General features: G+C 47.7%; 1 protein-coding gene across 4 annotated transcripts in view; it reads right to left on the reverse strand.

Annotated features, from left to right (window-relative positions):
* The window catches only part of Lmf1 (lipase maturation factor 1), a 91,787-nt gene extending 72,294 nt beyond the window's left edge, over positions 1-19,493 (reverse strand). The window contains exons 1-3 of one of the 4 annotated variants that reach the window (XM_075941478.1): positions 19,266-19,462; positions 5,927-6,236; positions 3,184-3,250 (exon numbers count right to left, since the gene is read on the reverse strand). In XM_075941478.1, coding sequence (XP_075797593.1) covers positions 3,184-3,226 — 43 coding nt within the window. In that variant the 5' untranslated portion in view covers positions 3,227-3,250; positions 5,927-6,236; positions 19,266-19,462. Of the gene's footprint in view, positions 1-3,183; positions 3,251-5,922; positions 6,237-19,265 lie in introns of those variants that run through there. The other 3 variants (XM_075941477.1, XM_075941479.1, XM_075941480.1) reach the window with 3 other exon arrangements.
* Positions 19,494-22,493: the final 3,000 nt, after the last annotated feature.

The following is a 22,493-nucleotide window of genomic DNA, read 5'->3' on the forward strand; positions in this document are numbered from 1 at the left end:
CATCCGTAGGGCGCAGGCTAAAGCCTTTCCTAACTCAGTCTTTGATCTGCATGCTGCCGAGGCAAGCTGAAAGCAGTGAAGAGTACGGAGCAGATGACCAATGGTATGGGCTCCCTGTGACCCAAAGAACTGCACCAACATATACCCTGAGCTACTCAGCAACCATATCTGTCCAGAAATGGGAGTCTGGTACTGAGGTAGTGGCAGGTGACGGAGCAGAATCCAAAGTTTCCACAACTAAAGGGGACCTCTTAAAGAGATAGCCAACAATTGCTAATAAAAAACGAGTATTTTCGGGAATTGTACTGTCTGAGATGAAGGAAGGCACTAGAAACGGAACCTCACTGTCTGGGCTCCTTAGCCAGAATCTGCCACTGCCACTGGCAATGTGTACAGAAGAGGCCAGGCCCCCACATCTCTGGCCAAAGAGGCACTGCTCCCCTTGCCCAGGAACAGGGTGCCCAAAGCCCTTTGCTGGCTGAATGGTTGTCCTCCATGAAGCCCTGGCCAAAGACCCTTCTAGAGTTCATGCCTTTCAGTACCACAGATATTCCAAGCACTCCACGGGAGGCTGGTGCAGCTAAAGGACGGGCATTTGTACTGATTCAATTATAACTAATATAATAAATTCATGTTAATCCAGGCACAGTGGGAGAGTGAAGTGGGAGGACAAAGAGTTTGAACACAATATGGCACACATAGTAAGACTCCTACCTTGAAGTGAATAAACAAACATACAAATACAGACTTAATGCACACGGAGAGATGGGACTCCAGAAGGGCATTTCAAGCCACCATTCAGGTAACAATCCACATTGGGGCTCCTTGTAAGACGGAGCTGACTGATAGAATTAAGAACACACAGCTAGGATGGTGAGTGCTGCTCACTGTGAGGTCTCTAGCTTGGGTGGGCAGCAACACAGGGCTGGAGAAGAGAAGCTTCCAGGAGAGTCTTTACTTTTATACATATGGGTATTTTTCCCAGAATGTATGTCTGTGTACTATGTGTGTGCAGTGCCCATGGAGGCCAGAGGAGGGCAATGGAGACTCTGGAACTGGGTTAGTGATGGTTGTGACTTTCCAAGCAGGTGCTGGGATTTGAACCCAGGTCCTCTGGGTTCCTAACCACTGAGCCATCACTTCAGCCCCTCCAGAAAAGTCTAAACCCAGTGCATCAGATGCCTGCCCTGTGCTGCCTCCCCAAATGGGCCTTTGTTTTCTGGAACAGCAAAGGGGAAGATGGGAGACAGGGCTACAGTGATGCCAAGGCTCCCAGGTCCCTGCATCAGGATGTAAAATGGAGGCTGCTGAGTGCCAGTGGGAAAGAACACAGATGAAAGGCGACTGAGCAGCGGCTGTCTTCTGAGTTCCTGAAGTCACCACCTGGAGGTCTTCCACTGCTCAGCCTCCACAGCTGGCCAGATAGTGCTCCGAGGTCCTCTATATCTCACGTCCCCCAGGACTCTGGGGGTACCCCACTGCCCACACGGGCCTAACGCTAACCACGTGTGTGGAGCACCTGTTACTGCTCATCACCTCGGCCCCGTGACACAGCCTCAGCTCCAAGCAGCTGCTAGCGGTGAGCACCCAGCGTGCCTCAGACTTGATTTTTCCAGTAATTGCCAGAATCTTCTGTACCAAGGAGCAGGGATCCCATCTAGATAGAGGAGTCAGGGCCTCAAGGTTTCAATATTCATAACTGGAGAAAGCAATCTTGTTGCAGTTTCAGATTAGCAAAATTCACTAAGAAAAGAAGGTTTGTTCCCTGAAGCACTGGAGAACACAGGGTTCTCTGGAGGACTTTGATACAAGAAACAAGGCGCAGATACGAATGTGCTGGACCCATTGTGCGCTGGGCAGCCACACTGACACTGCCCGCAACTGTGTGGGAAAGGCCCTATCAGCACATTGGAACAGCTTTGCCCTACACAGGTATCTGCCTACTCAGGGAACTAAAGATGAAGGGAAACATTTATAGGGGCAGCAGACATGCCCTCATGTTTGCCCGTGGACCTCCCTTTTCAGCGCAGCGGGGAGCACTCAGTATGCGAGACTAAGAGCACAGGAACTTGGTACTCAGGCCTCATGGCTGAAGCTACACGAGGTAAGCCCAGAGTGTGGGCCCAGATACACACACACAGCACAGAGGGGCTGAAGCTGGGCCAAGGTGCCTCCTGTGGGGTCCTTAGGCCTCAGAACTGCATGGCAGTAAAGGCACTCCTGTCCCTCCCCCTCCCCAGACCAGTTTCATCGTGTTCTGTGGCAGAACTTTAGAGTTTGGTCAACTGACAGACATAAGTTCCCAGATTCTTAGGCTTCTCTGCTACTTGGGGGCTGCCCGCTGCCACACTCCAGTGACTGTCACCTGGCATGGGCTGGGAGGATCTGAAATGCTTCTCTAGTCAGCACCAGTGCCCTGGACAGTGCTCTCTACCCTGCCCTTTTCTGTGATGCACCGATGTGCACACACCGATGTGCAGGCCACAGGACACTATGAGACGCACATGGAACCTGCTGCACTTTTTCTAAGTGCCTTCTCTGGTCATCACTCTTCTCAGTGTCTCCATTTTTTTTTTATCCTTTTGAGACAGGGTCTTACTACATAGTCTTGGGTGAACTGGAATTTGCTATGGAGACCAAGGTGTTCTCAAACTCATGGAGCTCTGCCTGCCTCTGTCTCCCTTGTGTTGGGATTATAAGCAGGTACTACCACAGCAGCCACTTTCCCCCAACATTTACTTATTTTTATTTTACAAGTATGAGTGTTTTGCTTGTATGCATTCTCTGTGTACCACATACATGCAGTGCCTGCAGAGGCTAGAAGACATTAGATCCCCTGTAACTGGAGTTAAAGGTGGTAGTTAGCTTCCATGTAGGTGCTGGAAACCAAACCCATCTCCTCTACAAAAACAGTAAGTGCACTTAACCTCTGAGCCATCTCTCCATCCCCCAGCATCTCTATTATTATGGAGTGCAGGTGCTACAGGCACCCCAGGACCTCACCTGGAAGCCCCCAGTCCCAACCCACCCTAGCCAATTCCCTTCTCCTAGAGCAGACCTCCAGGCCTTGCCAGCCTGCTAACAAACTCTGTAACCACCCCATGCCCAGAGAGCCAGCAGGAATGAGATAGCAGCAAGTATTTCAACAGTGAGATAAACCCCCCGAAATGCAGATATACATACCCCAACATACAAGGCAAGCCCTCGCAGGGTTTTTTTTCTGCATGATTGTCACTTACCAAAAGAATACCTAAAACACACACAAAAAAGAAAAACATTAAAATGTTGGCTTGGTGTTATATGTTAAACTATCATGTTTATCCACAGAACGGAACCCACTTGTGAGCTCAGGGCAGCATGGGGCATGGAGCACTGCTGGGAGGGCCTCCAGGAGGACCAGCCATCAGGCACTGCATAGGCAATGCTGGGTGAGAGAAGGTTCATTGGCCAGCAAAAGACACTGTAGAGTGAGCAGATGCACGATTTGTTTTTTTCCTGAGTAAAAACTGATTGTGATCAATCGCCACTGCAAATGTTCTACCCTAGGAGCCGAAGCTCAGGGGTGCCTTGACATAACCACTGGAAGAGGGGCTATGTCAAAGGAACGCAGCAGGTTCCTTTGCCCGTTTCCGTTACTTTGAAGTCACACTGGACAGACGCTTGGTGCTCCGCCTATGGAACCCTGAGCATCACACATGCCAGGTGTGGTGGTCTGAATGAGAATGGCCCCGCAGGCTTATATATTTGAATGTTTAGTCACTAGGGAGCAGCGATACTGGGAAGGATTATAAGGACTAGAAGGCATGGCCTTGCTGGAGAAACTGTCACTAGGGTTACTTGAGTAGGCTTTAAGGTTCCAAAGGCCCATGCCGGTCAGTCTCTCACTCCCTGCCTATAAATCAGGATGTAGCTCTCAGCTACGTGCCACCAGGCTTCCCATCATAACGACATTGGCTAAACCTGAAACTGTAAGCAGTTAAATGCCTTCTCTTAGAAGAGTTGCCATGGTGATGGCGTGTCTTTACAGCAATAGAACAGTGACTGAGACACTAGGCAAGCACTCTGCCACTGAGTGGCATCCCAGTGTCCCCAGCCCCGCCGTCATCTATATCAAACATGGACTCCTATATCGTGAAAGACATAGCAGTACAAACCACACGTGATGAACCCTAAAACACCATGCTGGGGTGGGGTGAAGCCAGACACAAAGCCGCACACTATGGGGCTTTGTTCACAGGAACTGCCTGGGGCATTTAAGCGCCATGGGTGTAAGTGTGAAGCGAAGGGCTGTTGAAGGAGTGAGCTGTGGGCTAAGACACAGGGTTCTCTTGTGGTGATGAGAATGGTTCAAACTTCATGGCAAGATTTTTAGAATCCTGAATACACAAAACCATGGACTTGTAAAGTTTATTGTTTGTTTGTTTACTCCATTCTGAGTCAGTTTTGCTTTCTAAGCCAGGGTATACTGGAACTTCCTGTGCAGCTCTCCTGCCTGACCTGAGCCTCCCTAGTGCTGGGATTACAGCGCATACTGCCATACTCAGCTTGACCTGTACACAGTAAGTAGTTAAAGTTTACAGTGTATGAATTGCATCTCAATAAAGAGGAAAAACTGGATGGAATGTGTGCAAATCAAAGGTAAGAGCCTGAAGCCGGGCGGTGGTGGCGCAAGCCTTTAAACCCAGCTCTCGGGAGGCAGAGGCAGGCAGCTCTCTGTCAGTCTGAGGCCAGCCTGGTCTACAAGAGCTAGTTCCAGGACAGGCTCCAAAGCAACACAGAGAAACTCTGTCTTAAAACCACCTCTCCCCGCTCAAGAAAGAAAGAAAAAAAGAAAGAAGGAAGGAAGGAAGGAAGGAAGGAAGGAAGGAAAGAAGGAAGAAAGGTAAGAGCCTGAGATTTGCCATGGGGAGTGGGCCCATAACCTGGTGGTTCTGAAACGCTAACAATGATTCCCAGCCTGGGAGAGTACATATTGTTCTCTGATAAAATAATAATGCCGGGGGCTTGGTTGTATTTCTTTGTTTTACCAGATGCTGGAAGCAGTAGGAACATCCGTGAGCACACTACCACATGTCCATAGAGGACATATTTATGTGAAGAGCACACTTGCTCACTCATATTCACTGCTAACCCAAGAAATACCCTATGTGAGCAATGTCTCTGGACAAAGAACAGGAGAGGGCCATGGGTGAGGATGGAGAGATGGTTCATGGGTAAGAGCATGAGGACCTAAGTCAAAGCTGGGTGTGGCTTTGTGTGTCTATAACCCAGCACTCTGAGACAGGTGGCTCCCAGGGTCTTGCTGGCCAGCCTAGCTGAGATGGTGGGGTGACAGTTCCATCTGGCCTTCCCACACCACTTTCTTAAGTTGCTTTTGTAAGGAGAAAAATAATTAATACAAGTACTAAGCCCCTCATCCACTTCCCACATGTCCACAGAGACACTGATTCCATGTCCACTGACTTCTCCAACATGCTCTTCTTTGGTCCATAATCTCTCTGGCCTTGGTGGTCCTATAAACTCCATCAACACTTCTCGATCTACAGGTCACCATTAGGGCAAGGTTTGAGCCATTGCCACAGTGTGGCATCTGGCATAGGCTGGCAAGACTCTTTTCCATAAGGGAAGAAGGGTGGTGTTTCAAAGTCAAGTTTCTCAAACTCCATGCTCCCTCTGGCTGCGCAATGCTTGCTGTCTCCATCTCTTCAAACCTCATGGCTCGAGTGAACCGGCAGCATGTTCTCAAGGGGATGTATGTCTCCAGGCACAATCATACATTTTATTCCCCAGAGACAAAAGCCAGAGTTTGGTTGGGTGGTAAGAGTAACCTCTACCAAGGCCTAAGCGCTCAACAAGTTCACCCTGGCACCTGAGTGGCCAGGACGTAGGTATAGATCCACAGGGCTAAGCAGCAGGCTCTACTTACCAGATCTGCCCTACGTTGACCAGGGACATGTAGAGGGCCCAGAGGGTAGCCATGAGGATCATGTTGGCACAGCCAGTCACCAGGACAAAAGAGGAGAGGCCCAGCCCCAGCAGAGCAAGAAGGTCCAGGTTGAAGTTCATGTTTGACCAGTCCAACAGCCACAGGACGGTTGGAGTGGAGCTCCAGGCATCCCAGCCAGCCCTGCCCTGGAAGTACTGCTGGACATTCTTCAGGTACAGTCTGCAGGGCAGCAGGCCCCGGTCACCGATGAGGGCCTTGTTCTGATTGAACGCCACCAAGAAGGCCACAACTGGAAGACAGACAAATGCAGTCGTGAGTAGGAAAAAAATCACGGCTCCATGGGCTCAGGGGACAAAGGCAGAACTGGGTTCCTGTGGGAAAAGGAAATGCCTCATTGGCCCTCAGGAGAAAGATTGACACAGGTAGGAATAGGCCACAGGGACAAAGGGGACGCAGGAAAGGACAGGCCCCCATTGGTACAGAAAGCCCCTCTGGGCTTATGGGATATAAAGAGGCTACAGTTCTATGAACATAGGGTGTATACAAGGAAACAGCGCCATAGATATGAGAGAACAAGGCCCATTTCTCTTTTTATCTTTTTTAAGTTTTTGATTTTTTTGTTTTTTAAAATTGTTTTTATTGTGCTATGCATTTTTCTCTACTCCACTCCCTTCTTCCCCTCTCCCCTTCTAGCCTCTCCTGTGACTCCCATGCTCCCAATTTACCCAGGAGATCTTGTCTTTTCCTCCTTCCTATTTAGATCCATGTATGTCTCTCTTAGGGCCCTCTTTGTTGTCTAGGTTCTCTGGGGTTGTGAACTAACTGTACGTTGCTTTTTCTTTGCTTTATGTCTAAACACCACTTATGAGTGAGTAAATATTATATTTGTCTTTCTGGGTCTGGCTTACCTCACTCAATATGGTTTTTTCTAGATTCATCCATTTGCCTGCAAATTTCAAGATACCATTACTTTTCACTGCTTTGTAGTACTCCATTGTGTAAATGTGCCACATTTTCTTTATCCATTCTTCAGTTGAGGGACATCTAGGTTGTTTCAGGTTCTGACAAACAATGCTGCTATGAACACAGCTGAGCACATGTCCTTGTGGTGTGATTGAGCATCCTTTGGGTATATACACAAAAGTGGTATTGCTGGGTCTTGAGGTAGATTGTTTCCTAATTATCTGAGAAATTGCTATACTAATCTCCAAAGCGGCTATACCAGCTTGTACCCCCACTAGCAATGGAGGAGTGTTCCCTTTACTCCGTATTCTCTCCAACATAAGTTATTATCATTGTTTTTGATCTTGGCCATTCTGACAGGTGTAAGATGGAATCTCAGAGTTGTTTTGATTTGCGTTTCTCTGATGACTAAGGATGTTGAGCATTTCCCTAGGTGTCTTTCAGCCATTTGAGATTCGTTTGTCATGAGTTCTCTGTTTAGGTCTGTACCCCATTTTTTTTTATTGGAGCATTCTTTTGATGTCAAGTTTCTTGAGTTCTTTGTGTATTCTGGAGATCAGTTCTCCATCCAATGTGGGGTGGGTGAAGATCTTCTCTCATTCTGTAGGCTGCGGTTCAGTTTCTCTCTTGCTGTGATAAACACTATGACCCAAAGTAACTTAAGGGAGGAAAGGACTTACTTTAGCTGACACCTCCAGGTCACCGGCCATCATGCAAAAACTCAAGCAGAAACAACAAAGGAACGTTGCTTACTGGCTCACACTCAGCTAGCTTTCCAGTACAGCCCAGGACCACTTGCCTAGGGATGGTACCACCTCCAGCAGGCTGGGCCCTCCTAATCAAAGACAATGTCCCACAGCCATGCCCACAGTTCAGTCAAATGGAGCAATTCTTCAACTGAGATTACTTCTTTCCAGGGGACTTTAGGTTAAGTCAAACTGACAATAAAAACCAGGGCCGGACGCAACCAGGAAACGGCCCCGTGGACTTAAGCAGATACAAGCAGGAACGGTTCTCATGGGCAAAGCATGTTTCCCACCGGAGGCAGCACACATGGTTTGGCACCTGTGTGGTTTGAGTGAGAAATGTCCTCTATAATCTCAGGCATTGGAACACACAGTTCCCAGTTTTGGGTGCCATTTAGGGAGTTCTAGGTGGCACAGCCTCGTTGGAGAAAGCATGCCAGCAGGGAGGGGCTCTGAGATTAAAAGGCTCCCATATTTCCAGTTCACGCTCTCTGCTTCTGGCTTGTCACTGATAATGTGAACGCTCAGCTTCTTGTTCCTGCTGCCATGCCTGCCCTGTGCTGTCACGCCTCCCCACCACCATGGATTCTTATCTCTCTTCCTTCTCTAAGCTGCCTTGCTCACAATGTTTCATCACAGTGGAAAAGTAACACAGCACTCAAGTTTCACACAAGCCTCAGACACTTGCTCAGGATCTTGGGGGCTCTGGAAAAAGCATGCTGTGTGCACTATGTCTGCTTTTACATGATTGACATTGCTTATGTAAGCCTGTGCCTGGTTATGTGTGAGCACTCAGGATTAGTCATCGTGGAATATCCTAGTGACCTGGCTCCATCAATAGCACTGCTTCCCAGGGCCAGCCGCTGTAACAGTCCAATCCAAGCTCAGACTTCTGAGTCATTTCTAGGATCCGCCCTCTACAGGGCACTTTCACTTCTTGGGGTATCCTCATTGTGTGTGCCAAATATGTATGTTGGGTGGGGGGAGGGACAGAATGAAGAGACAAAAGGAGAGGGAGTGAAATAAAGGCCAGACAGGGAAGGAAGAAATGTCTTTATTAGCAAATGACGGTCTATGCAGGAAAACCAAAAGGCCCTACAAAAACAAGATAAAACTGGCAACTTTCAGAACTAATAAGTGAGTTTATCTAGATCATGGGATGGAACACAAGGTCAGAACAGAAGAGTCAACTGTGTTCTTATGAACAAATAAAGAAGAGCTGGTTCTTTGAGAAAATCAGCTAAATAGACGAACCTTTATCCAAACTAACCAAATGGCAGAGAGAGAATATCCAAATTAATAAAACCAGAAATGAAAAGGGGAATATAACAACAGACACAGGAAATCCATAGAATCATCAGGTCATACTTTAAAAACATGTACTACACAAAACTGGAAAACTTAAAGGAAATAGACAATTTTCTGGGTAAGTATCACCAAAATTAAATCAAGACCAGATAAGCAAATTAAGTAGACTTATAACCACTAAGGAAATAGAAACAGTTATCAAAAGTCTCCCAACAAAATCCCAAAAATCCCAGGACCAGATGGTTTCAGTGCAGAATTCTACAAGATTTTCAAAGAAGAACTAATACCAATACTCCTCAAATTGTTCCACACAATAGAAACAGAGGGACATTGCCAAACTCCTTTTACAAAGTTATAGTTACCCTGACACCCAAACCACACAAAGACATTACTAAGAAAGAGAATTACAGACCAATTACATCTCCCTCATGAACACTGATGCAAAAATATTCCATAAAATACTGGCAAACCAAATCCAAGAACACATCAGAAAAATCATCTACCATGACCAAGTAGGCTTCATCTCAGTGATTTATGGATGGTTCAACATATGAAAATCTGTCAATATAATCCACCATATAAACAAACTGGAAAAAAAATACATGATCATCTCATTAGATGCTGAAAAAGCCTTTGACGAAATTCAACACCTGTTCGTGATAAAAGTCTTGGAGAGAGCAGGGATACAAGAAACATACCTAAACATAATAAAGGCAATATACAGCAAGCCAACAGCCAACATCAAACTAAATGGAGAGAAGCTCAAAGCAATCCCTCTGAAATCAGGAAGAAAACAAGGTTGTCCACTCTCTCCATATCTATTCAATATATTTCTTGAGGTCCTAGCTAGAGCAATAAGACAACAAAAGGAGATCCAGGGGAAACAAATCGGAAAAGAAGAAGTCAAACTCACTATTTGCTGATGATATGATAGTATATATAAGTGACCCAAAAAATTCTACCAAGAAATCCCTACAGCTGGGGGCTGGAGAGATGGCTCAGTGGTTAAGAGCATTGCCTGCTCTTCCAAAGGTCCTGAGTTCAATTCCCGGCAACCACATGGTGGCTCACAACCATCTGGAATGAGGTCTGGTGCCCTCTTCTGGCCTGCAGACATACACACAGACAGAATATTGTATACATAATAAATAAATAAATATTAAAAAAAAGAAATCCCTACAGCTGAAAAACACTTTCAGTAATATAGAAGGATATGATATGATATATGATTGATATATATATATATATATATATATATATATATATATATATATATCTCAGTAGTTCTCCTTTATACAGATGATAAACAGATTGAGAAAGAAATCAGAGAAACATCATCCTTCACAATAGCCACCAAAAAAAAATCATAAAATATTTTTGGACACTCTAACCAAACAAGCGAAAGACCTATATGACAAGAACTTTAAGTCTTTGAAGAAAGAAATTGAATTAGATACCAGAAAATGAGAAAGATCTCCCATGCTCTTGGGTAGGTAGAATAAATATAGTAAAAATGGCAATCTTACCAAAAGCAATCTTACAGATTCAACGCAATGCCCATCAAAATACCAGCAAAATTATTCAAAGACCTCGAAAGAACTGTACTCAACTTCATATGGAGGGAAAAATAAACAGGATAGCCAAAACAATCCTGTACAACAAAGGAACTTCTGGAGGCATCACAATCCCTGGCTTCAAACTCTATTACAGAGCTACAGTAATGAAAACAGCCAAGTTTTGACATAAAAACAGACAGGAGGACCAATGAAATTGAACCAAAACCCGTATATCAATCCACACACCTACAAATACCTGATTTTTGACAAAGAAGCTAAAAATATAAAATGGAAAAAATAAAGCATATTCAACAAACAGTGCTGGCATAACTGGATATCAACATGTAGAAGAATACAATAGATCCGTATCTATCCCCCATGAACAGAACTCAAGTCCAAATGTATCAAAGACCTCAACATAAAACCAACCGCACTGAACCTCATAAAGAAGAAAATAGGAAGTACACTTGAAAGTATTGGCACAGGAGACCACTTCCTAAATATAATACAGTAGCACAGACACTGAGAGAAACAATTAATAAATGGAACCTCCTGAAACTGAGAAGCTTCTGTAAAGCAAAGGACACAATCGACAAGACAAAACGGTAGCCTATCGAATGGGAGAAGATCTTCACCAACCCCACATTGGATGGAGAACTGATCTCCAAAATATACAAAGAACTCAAGAAACTTGACATCAAAATAACAAATAATCCAATAAAAAAATGGGGTACATACCTAAACAGAGAACTTTAAATAGACAAATCTCAAATGGCTGAAAGACACCTAGGGAAATGCTCAACATCCTTAGTCATCAGAGAAACGCAAATCAAAACAACTCTGAGATTCCATCTTATACCTGTCAGAATGGCTAAGATCAAAAACACTGATAATAACTTATGTTGGAGAGAATACGGAGTAAAGGGAACACTCCTCCATTGCTAGTAGGGGTACAAGCTGGTATAGCCGCTTTGGAGATTAGTATAGCAATTTCTCAGATAATTAGGAAACAATCTACCTCAAGATCCAGCAATATAATTTTTGTGTATATATCCAAAGGATACTCAATCATACCACAAGGACATGTGCTCAGCTCTGTTCATAGCAGCATTGTTTGTCAGAACCTGAAACAACCTAGATGTCCCTCAACTGAAGAATGGATAAAGAAAATGTGGCACATTTACACAATGGAGTACTACAAAGCAGTGAAAAGTAATGGTATCTTGAAATTTGCAGGCAAATGGATGAATCTAGAAAAAAACCATATTGAGTGAGGTAAGCCAGACCCAGAAAGACAAATATAATATTTACTCACTCATAAGTGGCGTTTAGACATAAAGCAAAGAAAAAGCAACATACAGTTAGTTCACAACCCCAGAGAACCTAGACAACAAAAAGGACCCTAAGAGAGACACACATGGATTTAAATAAGAAGGAGGAAAAGACAAGATCTCCTGAGTAGATTGGGAGCCTGGGGGTCACGCAGGCCTATTCCTCAGTGTGGCAGCGTTGGAGGGCCTTTCAGATGGGGGACCTGGCAGCAGGTCTCGAGACTACCCCACTCCATCATCTTGAGTCAGCTCACTGATGCCATCAAGGTGCCATCCTTTAAAAGATGACTTAGCAGAGGGCTCATCAGAGCTACCACCATGGTGTATGTACCTCAAGCTCCAAACTGAGCAAGTGCACATCCATACTCAGACCCATATGATAGGACCAAAAGCAAGCTAATACCAAATCCATGTGCAAAAAAGATGGCCTCAGACTTCACACCTTACGTAAAAATTAATCCAAAGGTCCACAGACTAAATGTGGTATAGATAAAAGTCAAACTATTAGAAGCAAATATAAAGGAAAATCGAGGCTGGGCCTGGCAGCTCACGCTTGTCATCCCAGCACTCATGGCACTGACTTGTGGGTTCAAAAACAGAAAAGAAAGAAGGGAAGGAAGGGATAGCCTATATGACTTGAGTTTAGTAGAAAGATTTTAGATAAAATACTTAGTCCATGGACTTCATGGGAAAAAAAAAACCACCTTAAATTTGCAAAAGAAACTTCAAAGAAAATGAAAAGATGAGGCACAGACTGGAGGGATATGCTTGCAACTACGCATCTGATAAAGGATTCGCCTTAAAGAATTCCTAAAACCTCAGCAAGAAAACCCAAAGGGGGTAAAAGATGTGAAGAGGTACTGAGACTGTCTGCCGCACACAAACACATCTGACAAGCAGCTGGGAAAATATGTGCAGTGCCACCATCACTGGGGAATACCAGTAAGACTGGTGAGGTTCTGGGCATGGTGGTGCATGCTCATAATCTCAGCACTTGGAAGACAGAGGTAGGAAGATTGGCAGTTCAAAGTCATCCTCAACTATAGCAAGTTCAAGGCTAGCCGGGATACATGAAACAGGTTTTTGACCAACTGACCAACCAACCAACCAACCAACCAACCAACCAAAAGGCAAAAGTCTGGAAAAACCTGGCCATGCCAGAGCTCTGGAGGCTCCCAAGCCTCAGGATTGCTCATCACCTTGGCAGTGAAAGTGCAAAACAACAGAGCCACTATTGTAGAAGACACACAGACCAATGGAGCCTGCACAACCCACCATGATGCTCTCGGGCATCCTCCCAAGTGAACTGGAGACTTACACTCACATAAAACCTCCACAACATGTTCAGAGTAGTTTGTTAGTAATTACTAAAAACTGCCCCATTCAGACAGTGGGATGGCACTTCTGGGTAAAAATGCAGGAGCTACTGATTTAGCAACAGCATGGATGGGCAGTAAAAGCAACTCGTTCAGTTAAGAGTCTACACTCTGGCTGCAGACTGCAAGGCTCTCTCACAAGGCATCCTGGAAAACGTAGAGTCATTGACACTGATTGCAGTGGGCTTGGGGAATGCAGGAAGGGGCTGCCTACTTGAAATTTGAATTTGAAATTTATGCCCTAGCAATGCTAAAGCATGCATGGACAGCCTGTATATGGCGGGTCTGTTAAACTTGTCCATAATGGGTTTCATGGTCTAAGTTGGTGAGGACGACTGACCAGGTCTCTTCCTCAAGAGGGCACCAGATCTCATTACATATGGTTGTGAACCACCATATGGTTGCTGGGAATTGAACTCAGGACCTTTGGAGGTGCAGGTAGTATTCTTAACCACTGAGCCATCTCTCCAGCCCTGGCCATCTCACTGGGAGAACTTCACTGTACAGTGCTAGGGTGACAGACAGCACCACGCATCTAGCAAAATTCACGAGACGGCATTAGCACACAAACTCAAAAAAACAAAACAAATGCCAGGAAGTAGTGGTGCACACCTTTAATCCCAGCACTTGGGAGGTAGAGACAGGTGGACCTCTGTGAGTTTGAGGCCAGCCTGGTCTACACAGTGAGTTCCAGGCAGGACAGGCTCCAAAAGCTACAGAGAAACTCTGTCTCAAAAAATCAAAAACCGAAACAAACAAAGGAAGCTGAGGCAAGCGAGGGGACGTAAAATGTGACTAGAACGGCCAACTCCCTAACACGGCTGATATGACCTTCCTGATAGAGATGCTGAGATGTCTTCAGGGACAAGGACAAAGGAATCATGCCAAGATGGTACTCTGTCTCCACGAGTCTAAGTGAGCATACACAGGGTGTGGGAAGAGATAAGGGATGCATACAGCCTCAGTAGCCAGAGCTGAGGCTAAGCATGACCTGTGTACCAATCAGAAGCTAACACTCCATTTCGTGTGGTCACAGTGAGACAGAGGCAATCACACATGGACACCATGCCCTGGTTCTAGCAAAACCAGCTCTGCCCACCATGAAGGTTGCAGCAGACACTTAACAGCCAGCCTCGAGGTTCCCATGTCATTCTCTACCCAAAGAAATGGGGCTTCTTAGAAAAGCAATTGACCCTAGAGCTGGGCAGGAGACCAGAAGAAACCCAGACCTGTAAACTAGAAAGTGAGAGGACCCTAGCCACTGAGAAGGGCACATGAGAGGGAACAGTCACCAGTGACCACAGCTGAGACAGTCAAAGAGCACCAACTGCTCAGGAGCCTAGACAGGTATAAACCCAACGGGAAGGAGTCCTCAGGAATGCAGCCATTCAGTGAAGACACCGAGGATCCACATCTTTCTCCCAGAGGAACTCCTAAGGAGTAACTGCAAATATCGCTCCTTAATCAGGGATGGGGTCCCTCTTCCCTCGAGTATAAACTAAGAGACCGGCAAGGAAACACAATTAGCAGACACACCTTAACCAGATGACACAGGATAGTGTGGGTGTCAGGTGAGTGTGACAAGAAAACTCCACAGGGGGGAATCGTGCCCAAACTGATCATCTCGAGTCTGGCCAGCAGGAATCACTGGACAAACCGGAGGCATGTTTAACAGAGCATGTAGCCAGAACTGCTCCACACGGTCAACCAAGAGAGCATTTGGAAGACACCAACTAGAAAACCAAAGAGACAAAAACTGATGGGATAGGCTCCCCAGGGTGGTCCTGGGCTTTGGTGACTCCATAGTGTGTTGACTGGCTAAGTTAGTTCCTTCAAAGTCAGCTACCAGTCACTCAGGACATAAAAGTACATATTCTCTAGCCCAGGAGAGTCCTGGAACTACCAGAGCCCCAGCACAAGGCTTCCCATGGTCCTGCCTTCACCATAGAGCAGAAGGATCCATGTTCAACTGCCACTGCCTCTCCAGTAGATACTCACAGCCCACAGCTACATAGGCAGCGCCAGGTGCTTCTGAGACAGCAGGGAGGTGTGTGCATGGGTGCACACACAGGTATGGGATGCTCCAGCAGATTGGCACACAGGGGCACTGGCAGGCAGAGAGGGTGGAGAAGGACCCTACTCAGCCAGCTCACCCAAGCACCATCCTCACAGCGCCGGGCACACCGCTTTCCATGCAGAGCCCTCGGCTGGGAGCTACAGTACTGGGTGCCCTTCTCAAAGTGCAATTCCTAGACGAGAAAGGAGACCCGGTGCCCCCAGCTCATCACCTTCAGAAAGTGACCCTAAGGCAAGTGGCACAGGAGACTCCTTACGTGCCAGGAAACAATGGCAAAAATGGGCTTGCAAAAAGGAAGACCTATCCAAAAGGAGTGACTGTCAACTCCTTCAGCAGCTGAGAGGGGAGAGAAAGAACACTTCAAATATCCAATACCTCAAAGCAGAACCAAGCACCTAGTCTCAGGAATGCCCAGCTGCTGTGGGACAACGGTCTTGTACCCTGTAAAGATTTGTCAGTTGTATTGCTTTAATAAAGTGCTGATTGGCCAGTAGCCAGGCAGGAAGTATAGGCAGGGCAACAAAAACAAGAAAATTCTGGGAAGAGGAAAGGTGCAGCTGCAGTCATCACCCAGACACAGAGGAAGCACAATGAGAATGCCTCACTGATAAAAGGTACCAAGCCACGTGGCTGACACAGACAAGAATTATGGGTTAATGTAGGATGTAAGAGTTAATAATAAGCCTGGGCTACTAGGCCAACCAGTTTATGATTAATGTAGACCTCTATGTGTTTTGAATGGCGGTGGGACCAGGCAGGATAGAAACTTCTGTCAACACCCAGCTCCCAAGGAGAAAATCCCAAATCACCTTTAAGGAGGGTCTGTAAAGACATCGACATCCCAAGTGGAATGTGCCCTAGTGAGAGACCCTAGGTTCAATATGCAGAGCATGCTCATTCTCTCTCTCTCTCTCTCTCTCTCTCTCTCTCTCTCTCTCTCTCTCTCTCTCTGTGTGTGTGTGTGTGTCTGTCTGTCTGTCTATCTGTCTGTCTGTCTGTCTATCTGTGCAAGAGAGAAGAAAGAAAACTAAAGACGAGGTCTCTCTTCTTTCTCCTTTTCAGACAACCTGTTATAATGCTGTCAGACAACCCTGAAATGCCGTCTGCTGCTGCTCTTGCTGACTGTGGCCAAACCCCAGGCCTTAGCACTCCAGGCCCAAATACCTTTCCCTCAGAGCCAGGAGCAGAGGGTGGTGTCTACCTTCCAAGTTCAGTGTAGGACAAAAGGAGCCTGACTCCAGACTTGTGCCCCCAGGAAGTTAAAGAGGTACAGCCCATGTTCAGACCCAAGAGGACAGGCTCTCAAGGTGCTTTCTGCTTCTTCTTTTGGGCTTGGCCAATGTAAATGAGGAAAGGTGACCAGGCAACTATAAGGAACACACATGACCAATACTTGAGACATGTACCTACCCCAGGGTCAGGGTTTCGACACAATATGCATAAGGAAAGACCTGTAGATCCCACTTTTCCTAAGAGGGGGACATCTCAGAATGCACTTGGCTATATTTAATTTTAAGTCTTTCCATAGAAGGATTGCCAATTCAACATTCAGGCGACATAGCTGGACAGCCTGCCACTTTGAAGGGATTCCAGAGTGTAGCTCATAGTCCAGTGAGACCTAGAACCTTTTAGAAGCAGCTACATTTAGGACTGCTGCTTGCCCAGGGCCATCACTGTTAGGATCCAGGCATTATGCTGGCTCCTGTCAACTGGTAGGATGCACTCAGGCAGCACCCTGGCCAGCCCAGGGTCCTATAGCTGCTATGTCAGGTGCAAAAAGGTCCCTTAGGAGACAAGCTCCACCTCCTCCTGCTCTCTTCTTTTTGTTCTGAAGAGGCAAGTAGGTCTCTCTCTCTCTCTCCCCCTTTCCCTTCCCTCTTCTCTCAATAAACTCTCCATATAAGTTCTATATGCATGGCGTATTTAGCCTCCGACCTGCCGCCAAGGTCCCTCTTGCACAGAACAACAACAATGACAACCATGAAAACCATGACACAGGAAGATGGGAAACCTAAAAAGTGCATCTACCCCAAGTACCTATGAGGTAAGAAAGAACAGAACATCACTTAAACACGCTGAGCAGCAGCTGGAGATATCTGCCTCTTGCCTCAGGCTGCAGCTCTAGCTCCTGTACTGACTGGCCAAAGGCAGCATTGCTCACCCAAGAGCCTGGGAGCCCATCTGCAGAGAGCATCCTCAACACTGTCACCAGTGGCCAGTTTTTCCCAATATCCGCCTTGAACACTCCCTTCATCTTGCTCTGAGTGTGCCAGAACCAACTTCCCCGTGATTCCTTAGTATTGCGTGGCATAGAACAACGTAAGTCTGGGTGTTTTTTCCTGCTAACTTTAGAGAATGAGTGGAACCCAGGCAGACAACCCCAGAGGGACTATTTGTTTAAGAACTCTAGTTCTCCTCCACAAGAGAGCCGCATGGTCACAGCCTAAAGCCTCAGAGGTGACTCTTCCTAAAAATGCCCGGTGTGCACCATGCACAAGCCAGGCAGGGTGGCTGGCCCGTCAAGCACAGCCACTCTAGCTCGGCTCTGCCCTGGCTTACTTAGCACTTCTTAGCTTCCCCTCCTCACTAAAAGGCTAGGCCACGTCCACCAGTGTTTGCATGGTCCCAGGGCCACCCCTCTAGTTAACAGGAATCAGGGTGAGGATTTGGAATCCACAGATGCTTCCACCAGCCAGGTGTCCACAGGTTTTGATCATAAACTCTGTGTGATGGCTGCAGGAAGGCTGGTCCCTGTGTAAGTAGGACAGGCTCTCAGCCACAGTTGGGGGGCTTAGGCTTCAACTATAGTGAGCCATTCAGAGCTGGCCCTGTATGACATCTCCTGGCTCACTTCCTCTATGGGTGGGAATAACAGATGAGAAAAGAAAGAGCAGTGCCCAGTGTGGTGGCGCACGCCTTTAATCCCAGTGCTCTGGGACACAGCAGGCAGATCTCTGTGAGCCTGAGCCCACCCTGGTCTTCAGAGCGAATTCTGGGGCAGCGAAGGCTATGCAGAGAAATCCTGTCTCAAACAAAGTGGGGCGGTGGTGGTGCACACCTTTAATCCCAGCACGAGAGAGAGAGAGAGAGAGAGAGAGAGAGAGAGAGAGAGAGAGAGAGAGAGAGAGAGAGAAAGCCAGTGGATCTCTGTGAGTTCAAGGCCAGCCTGGTCTACAGAGTGAGTTCCAGGAAAGGCTCCAAAGCTACACAGAGAAACCCTGTCTCGAAAAACAAAACAAAACAACAATAACAAAAAGTCAGCACGACCACCAGTCCCCTCGGTTCTGCTTTTTCTGAAGTGAAGGAGGCTCCTTAAGGTTTCCTCAGGCTCAGGCGGGTGTGGGATGTTGCAATGGGCTGTGAAGGCCTGCAGAGCCAGATCCTAGGCAGAACCCGGGAGTCCCTCCAGAGCAGACCTGACTGAACCTTAGCAGCAAGCACACACTTCCAGCCCGCCAATGAATCTAGCTAGACCCTTGGCTCTTTGCCAGGCGTCCTTCCAAGCTGTCCAGGTTGGGGCTGCCGCACCACCTTTGGGTCCATTGGGGGGCGGCTGACACGGCAAAAGTGACAAGGCTACGTCTAAGCTGCAGGTTAAAGGCCCTCAACTCCCCTAGGTCTTCGGAACAGAATTTCATAGCACTGTCTCTCGCCACTCCAAGGGAGAACGCAGAGGGAGCGTACATGGGGATGCCTTCGCCTCTAAACCTGTGCTAAGTGGGGCTGCGTCGAGGCAGGTGGGGTTGAGGTCCCAGGGACACGCCGTGGGACCTGACATAACTTTAGGCACCCACGGAGTGGGGAGTAAGAAGGCAGGTCCAGAAGCTCACAGAAGGCAGCACGGTTGGGGTGATGCAGAGTCCTAGAAGCGTACAGAGGGGCTAACGGGAATCCGGAAGCGAGCAAGGATTGGGACAGGTCACAGGATGCCGGCGATAGCCCGCGCCCACCGGACACTCACAGTAAATGAAAGCGAGGGCCCGCAGGAGCACGACTCTGGTCAGCCAGAAGGTGCCAGTGCGCAGCCGGGCTGGAGAGCCCACGGGATCGCGAGCAGCCGTGGGTGGCGACGCTGGCTTCTGATCCACATTTCCGACCTTTCGTTTCCTCAGCGACCCCTCGGGCGCAGCCATTACCAGGCTATCTGGGCGCATGCGCACGGAGGTCCCGCCCACACTTCTGGAAAGTCACACAGGCTCCCCTGGTCGACACGCCTACCTACTTGCAACCAAAGCCCACGCGCCACGCCCTCTCTGGGAGGTCTGGCCTAGCGGTGGCGTTTTGTGCAGGCTTCAGTTTATGCAGAGGGACAGGCGTCAGGTGAAGAAGCCAGTAGACACCCGCGCTCTGAGTGCGGATCCCCACTCCGTAGCAGCGATGACCAGGCCTGTGGCAGCGCCAGAACAGGCCCTTCACCCTGAGCTCCCAGGCTGCCCACCGCCCAGGAAGGCGCGAAGCATACTTTTCGACAGTTGGCAGGAACAAACCTGAAAATCAGACTGGAGCCTCCAATTTCCTATCCTGGCTAAATCTCCTTTTCTGTGGTCCCCAAAGACCCCAGTGGACCTAGGTGGCACTCCTAGGAGGTCTCAAGCTATGGATGTGGCCAGAGGGCCATCAAGGACTCAGAAGGCAAGAATTTACCGACCAGTGGCCTGAGCAGAATCCCAAGGAGGCACACACCTACAACTCTGCTTTTATATTTTATTATTTATTTTATTTAGCAGCTCACAGTGGCCTTGAACTGTATAGTCCAGGACGACAACAAACAATCCTCATGACTCTGTCCTCCTCAGTGCTGGGATTACAGGCCACAGGCTTGATAGCAACTCTACTTCTTCATGTTAGGGGCCACTCGGGCTGCACACAAATGATAATGGAGAGGTGCTCTGCAGCAGGAGGAAGGGTGTGTGCAGGGCAATCGTTCCACCAGCCTAGGGGTTCTCCGGCAAACTACCGGGCTCTCGGGCACCGCTGGGGGAGTTGCGGGATTTCCTTCATTGCTCTTTCAGACTCTGTATGTCTTAGAGATCTTGTGCCTTATCTTGTGAATTACCTCTACTGTTTTTAACAATCTGTCTTTAGTATCTCATTTTTGCTCCTGCTGTTTTGGCATATAAATTACCAATGCCTGCCTCGTCAAACAACCCAATAGTGTTTATACCTCCACACCCACAGTGAACCTCTCCTGGGTAAGGACTGGTCTGCAGCTGCCAGGACTCTTCCCAGCCTCCAGTCTCCCCGATACTGCAGTACTAGCATATAAATACATCCCATAAAGTGTTTGGTTTTTTAAGCTTCCTTTTCTTTTTCTTCAGAAACACTCCCTTGGGAGCCCAGCTGTGAAGTATGTCCCTTACAGATGTTGCAATGGATAAGACAAATACTTCCCACCTGCCAGGCCTCCCACGGGCCAGCATCTGCCCAAGGTCTCAAACTTTAGAGATCGAGGGAAGGAACCTGTGTATCCTGTATCCAGGTCTTTCGCTAGGAATCCTTGTCCCTGCCTCTCCTCACTGGCATGTGTCAGGCTTGGGATGGGCCAGCAGAGTCATTTGGGGAAGTCAGTTCAGGCCTGCACAGCTTCCCCAGGTCATTTCTGGAAGCCAGCTCCACGCAGGGGCTGGAAGGAGAGGAAGGGCTGCTCCACCATCAGGTACGATCCTGGGTGCTGCTGCTCAGGTGGGAACCATCCTCACAAAGGGCCCTTTGTCCTCAGCTTCCCCTTGCAGTGGTAACATTGTCCTCCCTGCAGAAGGGCACAATGGAGCATTGTGCAGAGCATAAAATGGGCCTCTTGTTCCAGCATCCAGCACTCCAGCTGGGGCTGGGACTCAGCTCTAGGCTTCCTCTCTGGGTTTGCCCACAGTGGGTGAGGCCAGCAGAAGGGTCTGCAGGGAACTCATGTCCTCAGTGGCTCAAGTTTCTTGCCCCTGGCTTGCCTTCTTGGGATGCTGTCTGGAACTTTCAAGCAGGTCACACAGGGCAGAGTTGAGCCAGGAAGGGGTTAGCGTTCTTGCTCATTTCTGCTCAAATTTAGTAAGTACACTGGGAAGCTGGGTATGATGGTGCATACCTGTGATCCTAGTGCTGGTGGTGCTGAGGCAGGAGGATTGCAAATACTAAGACTGTTTTAAAAACTGAAACAGCTCTGGTATATTACTCACCCATAAAGAGGAATGGAGTTGATTATACTACAATACGGATGAGCCCTAAATTCTTGAGTGGAGACAAGTCAGGCATGTTGTGGGAAACCTGTAGAAAAGGCACTTCCATTATGAAAGATGGATTCGTGGTTTCGAGGGGTGGGGAGAAAAAAGGGAATATGGGGACTCCTTCTGGGAGTTTTGAAATTAGATGGATACATGACCATGCTGATACCCTACATGCCACTGAATTCTTTAGTTTATGTGAATTTCACTTTCTTTCTTTTATTTCTTCCTTCTTTTAAAAAAAAATATAAGTCTCAGTATGTAGCTCAGGCTGGCCTTGAGCTTAAATCCATCCTCCTGCCTTTGTCTTCCAAGTATCAAAATCACAGATGTGTATCGCCATAGCTGACTTCAATGAAATAAAAAAAAATGTAAACAAAAACTATGAATGAGCTCCTGAAGTGGGATGTCTCGCGGTCAGAGGCATTGTTTCTACTTGTCAGAGTAAGTCGTGGCTTCTACCACGTTTGTCTGTGTGTTGAACATCTGGCAGACGAGTTCCTCCACATAGAAAGCAGAACCTAGACAGAGCCAAGCAGCTGGAGGCTCATGCACAGGAGGGGGCCCCAGGGGCACCCTGAGATTTGCTCCTGTCACCTTAGAGGCCACCAGCATGAAGCGGGCTTCTAAACATCACTTTAAGTCAAAAACTACAGAAAGAGTCAAGCTGGCTGGCCAGAGAGAACTCAGATGAGGAGGGGCTGCCCTGGGGCCTCTGGCAGAGAGCTCCCAAAAAAGAAAAGTGGGGAGGGGTCCCAAAAGGGACTGCCAGCACAGGACCCGGCTGGTGTCTCTGGAGGCTTGGTGCACACCCACTCCTAGCTGGGTCCTGCGCCCCAGCTGCCTGAAGCCTCCAGCCAGTGGCTAAGTTGAGTATGGGGACAGGGCACACTGCCCGCTAGCTGGCAGCTCTCCCAGCAGCTGCGGAACGGCTTCACAGAGGAATGAGCCCCCTGTCAGCACCTTGTCCAGCTGTC

Source organism: Microtus pennsylvanicus, chromosome 11 (assembly GCF_037038515.1).
Source record: "Microtus pennsylvanicus isolate mMicPen1 chromosome 11, mMicPen1.hap1, whole genome shotgun sequence".
NCBI lineage: Eukaryota > Metazoa > Chordata > Mammalia > Rodentia > Cricetidae > Microtus > Microtus pennsylvanicus.